The sequence below is a fragment of the Ruditapes philippinarum genome, unplaced genomic scaffold (genome assembly GCF_026571515.1).
Source record: "Ruditapes philippinarum isolate M1 unplaced genomic scaffold, ASM2657151v2 ctg5086_1_1_1_1, whole genome shotgun sequence".
Taxonomy (NCBI): Eukaryota; Metazoa; Mollusca; class Bivalvia; order Venerida; family Veneridae; genus Ruditapes; species Ruditapes philippinarum.
In genome coordinates, this window is record NW_026852179.1 from 99114 (window position 1) to 107726 (window position 8613).

The 8613-nt window shown below is 32.4% G+C and overlaps 1 protein-coding gene across 1 annotated transcript; it reads right to left on the reverse strand.

Moving 5' to 3' along the window:
• LOC132751759 (structural maintenance of chromosomes protein 3-like) lies at positions 1-7619 on the reverse strand. The gene is made up of 5 exons (XM_060742003.1): positions 7519-7619; positions 6575-6646; positions 4555-4732; positions 3048-3154; positions 1-2232 (listed from the first exon to the last, which is right to left on the reverse strand). Exons 1-5 carry the CDS (start codon positions 7543-7545, stop codon positions 2161-2163), a joined length of 456 nt encoding a protein of 151 aa, XP_060597986.1. The 5' UTR covers positions 7546-7619; the 3' UTR covers positions 1-2160.
• Between the last annotated feature and the right edge of the window lie 994 nt (positions 7620-8613).

Here is an 8613-nt window from a genome sequence, read left to right on the forward strand (position 1 = left end):
GGGGAATATCTAGCAAATTAACATAATGATGAAAATCTGAATCTTTTAACATTCCTCCTTTTTTCAGCTTTATCATGAATACCTTATTACATATATCCCTATGATTATAATTGTTTTTTTTTATCCCATTTATATGTTTAAGACAAAATATTTGAAATTTCCCTGTCACATGGACTGTTTAAAGCCATCATGATTAATAAATTACTTACATAATGACAAAAAAACAAACATCCTGGACCCAAGTTTAATGCACAAAAGATTCTTATCATTTTTTGTAGATGGATAAATAAAATAAGAAAAATTAATGCAATTTTGAAGACAAATATCTTTTACAACATAAAATAAACATTTAGGTTTTACAGTGACACCAACACGTTATTTTTTTTAAAGCATATAATGCCTCAGAAATCCATAGTTTTAATGTTTTTAATTAACATGTGCTTAATCATGTTTAATTAATTGATTCAGCACATAATTATTAGATGTTAAACAACGCCGAATGTGCAGTTATGTGTTGTAAAGGTAAGAAAATGTTAACAAAGTAGTATTTTGACTTCCATAAAAATACTCATTCATTGATTGTACAACTGTCTACAGAGCAAAAAGCTAGTTCATCTATGTGGCAAATGCTTGTAAATAGGAAGGTTTTGAGGAAAAAAAAAGATAGCATTTCTGAGGCATAATGGGTCTTTAACGTTTGGGAAGACTTATGCCCCCCATCTTTGCATTACTTCAGAACACCCAGTATAAAACCAAAGACAAAAATGGAAACACTTAGAACATGTAGTCAAAACAAGTGGTAAAATGACAAATAAAAATAAATTTTAACATTGTTAATTCTGTAACTCCCATTAATTTACATACAATTTTACATGATTTTATTTTTACTTTCAAGTGCTTTTTATTTGATTTATTCACAAAGACCTATTAAATAACTTAATCCATTCACTCAACTCAGGAGTTTTTCTATTTCCTTAAACATGCACTACCTTCAATTCAGTCTACATGTATTTACTTACTATTGCATGGCATTTTATTTATATATAAAAGTTTTTGTTTAAATGATTAAAATATACGTGTATAGAAATTATGCTATTAAAATTCTAGAATGAATGAACACAATTTTACTGCACTATTCATATATCTCCTCTACACAAGAATGTGTGTAACATGCCTAAATGCTCCCTAATAACATTTTATCAAAGCTCCAGACATATTCTTGATATAAAATAAAAGAAGGAATGAAAATCTATTTTTAGCTTGACCAAAAATGACCCAACCCCTACCCAGCCTCCATCAAATGGGAAAGGCCAATCGTAGGTGCTAACACACTAAATTTTTAAAGATATCAATTAAAACATGTAGATGTTATGAGAAATAGAGCGAGAGACAGACAGACGGATCTAAGGAAGGATAAAATGGCACTAATATGCTCCGCCTATTCTGAGAACATAAAAATTCACAATATATTGACAAAAATACAACAATGAAAACAAAATAACTGCCAGTAACATTTTCTTAACTTCTGAAAAATATCCAGTTAATATCCATCGTAAACTTGAAACAAGAGTTACTAAAATCAAAACTGCAACAAGGTCACCTTAACACCAAAATATAATGCACTGTTAACAATTTCAAGAAGGTATTTGATTCAAACTTCATAAAAACTTAGTAACACTGACAGCAAAAGATTAAACCAAACTTACAATTAACTTGTATTTCCTTATTAAATGTAATTTTTTATTTGTCAATTAAATTGAAGTAATATTGTAAAGAATATGTCTTAATGTACAATCCCCATTATTGTAAAATATGTCCCTCAATTTTTAATATGACAGAAACATTCTGTCTTTAAACATCATACCAGCATAAACACACATTCCTTACATCGTTTTTGTTCAGCATGTATATTTAATATCCGGTCAATGTTTTCATCACCACATTTAAAACACAGCCCTATCATTACGAAACATATCTCAGAAATAATTCTCTCAATTTTCACCAGAAATCTTTCTCACCAATATTCTTAACATCTTAAAAGTCAAATCTCAGGTAACTTTCTCTTCATATCATCAAATTAAATTTTTCATTTTGGTTTCACAAGGAAGCACTTTGGTACCATTTCCACTGCAGCCATATTGGTATTAGAAGCGCCAAGTCTTAACCGTGCGTTGTGTCGTCCTCCACAAAGTCCTGGGCCTCCTCGTAACTTACACAATCTATATGACTCACCTGAAGAAAACAAATTCATTATATTAAAATAACTTTGTAAAAATTAAAGTTTTCAACTTCCTTTTTTCCCCCCATTTTGAATACATAGTGAATTTTGGTACTAATTGTAAATTTTTATTTTCACAATGCTGCTAGTTTGCAACTTCAATTTTTTTTTGGATAAGCTTCATGATGCCATACAAATAAAACAAAATCTCAGATGCATTGAGTAAATATATTAAAAACCTTCATAAATTTTATATTTTGAAAATCTGTAAGCATGCTTTAACACATCGTATTATTTTTCCACCTAATGGTTTTAAATTCATTTAAGAGCAATTGTAAGAAAAATAATGTTCTTGCAATAATATATCACATTCCAGAACTAACGTTACTGGTGTCATATGAGCCGTGTCACGACAAAACCAACATAATGGGTTTGCGACCAGCATGGATCCAGACCAGCCTGCACATCCGCGCAGTCTGATCAGGATCCATGCTATTCGCTTACAAACCCTATTACAAGTAGAGAAACAAGTAGAGAAACTGATAGCGAACAGCATGGATCCTGATCAGACTGCGCAGGCTGGTCTGGATCCATGCTGGTCGCAAACCCATTATGTTGGTTTTGTCATGGCGCGGCTCAAATAATGTTGTTGCAATAATCTATCACTTTCCAGTCCGCTTCCCAGAACTTACCAGAACTAACATGACTTGTTTCATATGAGGAACCACGGTGCTGGCCAGAATACAGCTCATACAAAAGATCCCTCGGGCACAACTCCCCTTAAATTAGTGACTAAACTCAAATAACTACACAAAGAATAACGCCATACCTTGTTTCTAAATTTAACACCATAGAATTTATCGGCATGTTCGAGAAGTTCTGGTCTGAAGGTCGTCGTGATAAACTGAGCGTCCTGACATAACTCGTGGATCATATCTACAACAATAACAACAACATACCCGTATAGTATAAAATTTCTAGCCCTATAGTATAAAACATCTAGCCCTATAGTATGAAACATAGTTTACTATCAACATTTCCAATAAAATCTAAAACCAAAGAAATCAGTAACTTCAACAACAACAACATGATAAGAATAAGAAATCCAGTATCTTGTTCATTGAATACTTTGAACTGAGTTCATAAAGCGTAATGAGGTAACACAGTCAATATCATTTCACTTCGAATGTTTTTATTTTTGAACATGACACATTTTTATATCCTTATAAATATAATGAACAAAACTATAAATCACTTGGTACATACCCTATGTATGACAATCACACTTCTTAACAATTCTAATTGTGCTATTAATAGAGGTGTCATCGATAAGGATTTTTGTATCGATATATCGGTAATGAATTATCGGCGATACAGCGATATATCGATTGCCAGGCTAAATTTTAGCTTTCAAGTCTTTTTAAATTAATGTTTCCTAAGGACACTGACAAAGCAGTTATATTAAGACAAATGCAAAGAAGATAAACTATGAAAACCGAATAATTTGTTTCTTTTTTTATCATATAGCTATAAATGAAAACTAATGACTAGTAACTATAAAGTTTAAAGCCTTTTCCATTTTACTTTTGTTGTTGTTGTTGCTATTACGTAGTTACTGATCATGCTAAATCCCGTCCTTGCCGTTCCAATTAAGCCGGGTTTAATTGGCAAATTATAGTATTTAGAACCTGAATATTTATTAAAGTTTAACATTTTGTAATCATAATTTTTACAAAGAAACACTGACAAATTTTTCTTGGCATTTTCCCTTTTTAAAATCTGAATTGAGGGGTCCTGACATCCACTTAGCAGACGTGCGAGATTACAACGAAATTAGGCAGCATTCGTTAGAGACACTGGGAGGTAACTTTGGCATTGATTTCCGTTTTCATTTTAGAAAAAAAATGTTTCTGGCTTCCATAACTTTATATGTCGCTTTTATTTTGACGTTTTGCGACAGTAAACAGGTCTATCAGTTCTATAAAACCTGTTTGCTGAAGTCTCTTTAGCTAGAAATATATGTGCATTCGATATCCGATATTTAAAAAATGGAATCGATATTGAATTGGATAACAAAGATCGTTGATACACCGATATCGATTGAATCGATGACACTCCTAGCTATTAATGTTTGTTCAGACAGACCAAGCTATTTATTTGGTCAATCTACGATTAATCCAAAAGACTTCTTGATCAAAATATTAAAGTAGTTGACAGTGCAGGTATCTATTCAGAATGCACTGATGTGCAGAAAACCCTGAAGTCAACAATGGTGACCTAGATAGTGCTATTTTTAGAAATCAGCATTCCAAGAACTAACTAAGAGTGACTGGTACCTGCAACAGCTTTTCTATGCTGGGCATCTAAGGCTTGGTCAATTTCATCAAACAGATAGAATGGAGCCGGGTCACATTTCTGGATGGCAAAGATAAGTGTTAGAGCCACCAGTGACTTCTGACCTCCTGACAACTGCTGCATGTCCCTCATTTCTGCCCGGTTACCACTAAATGATACCTGAAATATTTCATTAAAATTTGTTTATCTGAGCCGCGTCATGACAAAACATAATGGGTTTGTGACTAGCATGGATCCAGACCAGCCTGCGCATCCGCGCAGTCTGATCAGGATCCATGCTGTTCGCTTACCAACTCTATTACAAGTAGAATAACTGACAACGAACAGCATGGATCCTGATCAGACTGCGCGGATGCTGGTCTGGATCCATGCTGGTCGCAAACCCATTATGTTGGTTTTGTCATGACGCGGCTCATTTCAAGTTAATTGCGCCATTTTATTGTGATTTTAATAAAGTGCAAGTCCACTTCTTAAACTATCCTGTTCCAATGTCAAATAAGAAAACATGATCTTTTGGCTGAGCTGTGAACACTTTAAACATTTTACTGCTTGCTTTTTATTGATAAAATACAGAATACTGAATGAGTGTAAGTTCAATACTGAATTTAGTGAACAAGTTGGATAAATTTAGTAATGATATAATATTCTATTTATCATATACCCAAAATAAAGACTGTTTGAAATGGGGGAAAAAAATTTCATTTTTCAACTCACATTTCGATAGTGTAAAGCTAACATTTTACACTATGTTTGTATAACTCAAATGACATCACATCAAAATATATGGGCTGTGCAATACCATTTTTACAGAGTTGCAAAATTGGCATTGGTATATGATTATTACATAATGTTATATATAGTACTCCCCGCGGGTACCGCGTCCTTGCCCATTCCGATGTAATCAGAAAATTTGTTTCTTTACACATTGAATGCCACCAAATACTGTTTCCACCATTAAAGTGAAAGTGGAAGTGCTGCTTTTTGTGAATTTGGATAGAAATTGTTAGAAATTTTTTCATTTCAAATAAATTCTGTCATTGATAGGAAAATCCAAAGCTGCCTGTGTGTGCTGAAAAAACTTCTTTATTTTACCCCATATTTAAAGGTTTAACTTATAATTTCATGTTCCGACAAGTGAAGGTCGTCTGCTGAAACTGTAGTGACCGCATATTCTATTACAAAAAATTATACTGAAGCCAAAAAGGGCCATCAATTAACATACCACGGTACCATAGTGCTCTCCGTTTAAGCTCCCATTCTAAACATGGCTGACGGACCATAGATGTTTCTAATTAAAATCATTGAGTTATTCTATGAATGACATGTGTATTTTAAAGTCAAGATGCGACAGCTAAACACAATTCAATAAAATAGTAAATATAAGTTTCTTTTTATTTGTACAATTTGCTGGAAATAATAAGAACAGTGGTACCATACGGGACCATCCTAAATACATGGCAAGCAAACCAGTCTTATGTTCAAATCCACAAAAACTAACATTGCAAAGGTTAGAGTTTGATATAATCACAATCTGCCATCCAGCTCTTCTTCTTGTATTACATATTCAAAATTTCAAATTTTATAGTTTTTACATAAGTAATTAATTAAAGAGCCAGGACAATGATTTTCTTTTGCATAGAATAGAGAACAAATATAAATTAAGCCTCGTGGAAATTCACAAAACTGTTTAAAATTCTCAATTTTGTCATGAAAATTCCCCCAAAATTGTAAGGATTTTTCTCTTTTGGCTCAAATTTTTTGGAAAATATAAATTTTCATGAAAACACAATGAACATCTGAATAAAAAGTGCATGTATTAAATACTCTCAATTTTCTATTGGTTATGGCACTTAATTTTCCCATTTTGAAGGCAAGGGCTGTAATGACAAAAAACTATCAAAATCACTGCAGCATTTGACAGCACTGGTGCTACATGTACTTCATTATTCCAGAAATCTTTTTATGCAAATAAAAATTGACACTAAATAAATATGTACATACCTTAATTCCCACCCCCGTGAACTGTTCTACAAGAGGCACTTCCTGTGATTGTGAACCTTCCTCATCATCTCCCTGGAAACATAAAATATAAAATTCATTTATTCTTTTAGCATATTTTTTAATGATCTGACTTTTTTATTTGGAATTCAGACATATGAATGCTGTTAATGTCACTGTTCTTGTCTTTTTTTTATGTTGTTGGGTTTAATGTTGCACCAACACTGTATACGTCATATGGGGTATTTTTTTAGCTTTACTTACTGGTGGAGGAAGACCTCAGTTGCCTGCCCTTCTGTACATCATTTCAGGCACAAATGGGCACCTAAGTAGAACTATTGACATTCCCTTAGCTAGCAGGATAGCTTTCTCTTATGAAGAATCCAAAGATGCTGGAGTTGACTTGTTGTCCTTGTTAGACTGTTGGAGGAAGACCCTTTCTATATTAGATCAGATTCACAGAGACAGATTGGGTAAAGAAAAAAACAAAACTTTTTTTATTGGATTAAAAATTACATCTAAACTGTGAAGCTTTAATTAAGGAAGTTAAAAGTGAAACCAACCTTGACATCTAACAGAACTTACCATCATAAATTGTACTTAAGTCTCCTAGTATAATCTAATAAACTTATCATATAAATTTTCACCAGCATCAACAATTTTTTCTGTTGTTGTTGTTGAGTTTTTAAGCCACTGTAAGGGTCATATTAGTGCAACTTTAACACTTTTCTGGCAGGAGTGGGCACTTGAGTAAAATCACTAATCTTTTGTACACTACCAAGAATGCTTCCTTTTCCAAAAATAAATAAATAAATGACTGGTAGAATTTAAACTTTCAGTGGTAAGGGACAAGTGATTGAGTGACTCAACCTAACCACTCAGCTACCAACTACCTGATTTAAATATGGTACAAATTATGAGATATATGAAATTTAATAATGACTTACCCCTTGATCTGTGTCTCCTTTTTTCATCACAAGAACAGCATGACCTTCAGGAGCTAACTTCTTAAATATTTCACTAAAATATTTGGACACCTAAATCAAAGAATATATAGTTATTTTAATTGATCTAGAATAATGAGTATGAAGCTTTTTCAAATAATAAGAAGTTAAAATCTCTTAAATAAGATTTCATCCTAAGCTTTTAAACTTGAAATTTTCTATCATACATTTATTTAGGAAATAGATATCAACTTTGAATGTCTTGTTGTAGAATAATGCACAATGCACAGGAATATAGGCTGATAGGTCTGCAGTGTTGCATCTACTTCTCTGTTGTTCGACAGAAAAACAATTAAAATGATCATATTGTCCCCCTCATTTTTCAGTTGTGTGGGTGACAATCCTCCATAATTTTGAAATTTTAGATGCAACACTAGTCCGAGTGATTTATAATAAAGCATGATAGATTAAAAGCACATTAATATGATATACTACAACGCACATGACATGGTTAGCGCTAGAAGTAATTTTCATGACTTCTTTGGTTTATTATCATATCTGACATTATATGATGTGTAAGCTTTATTTCTTGTGCCGTGCATTTTACGACCCCGTGTCGGGAAAAAACCAACTTAGGTATTAATCGGGGGGGGTTTGTTAAAAATAAAAATTTTTACCCAAAACCCTAAAAAAAATGGGTATTTTCAATTTTAAATAGCCACCGGAAATTTGAAAAATGCACTTTTATGTATTTTTAAAAGCTTTGAGAAAATGGATAAAATAAGTAAAACCCACAGCCCTTTCCCCCGGAAACTTGCAGGACAGTTTTCCTCATTTTGTGCAATTGGAATGAAAAAATGGGGTTTTTTGCCCAAAATTTTTTGTTTTTATTTTTTTTAATTTTTTAAATTCTATGAATATAGAAAAATTTCCCTGAAAATTTTTAAAGGTTTCGTGTTTTCTTTTTTTTGAAAAGGTTTTTACTAATTTTGTGGGGTATGGTGTCAGTAGTATTAAAAATACACATAAAAATCTTTTGATCTTTGTGATTGCTTTAAAGGTGCATTGAGGAAAACAACTTTTGAAGCTTAAATGAAT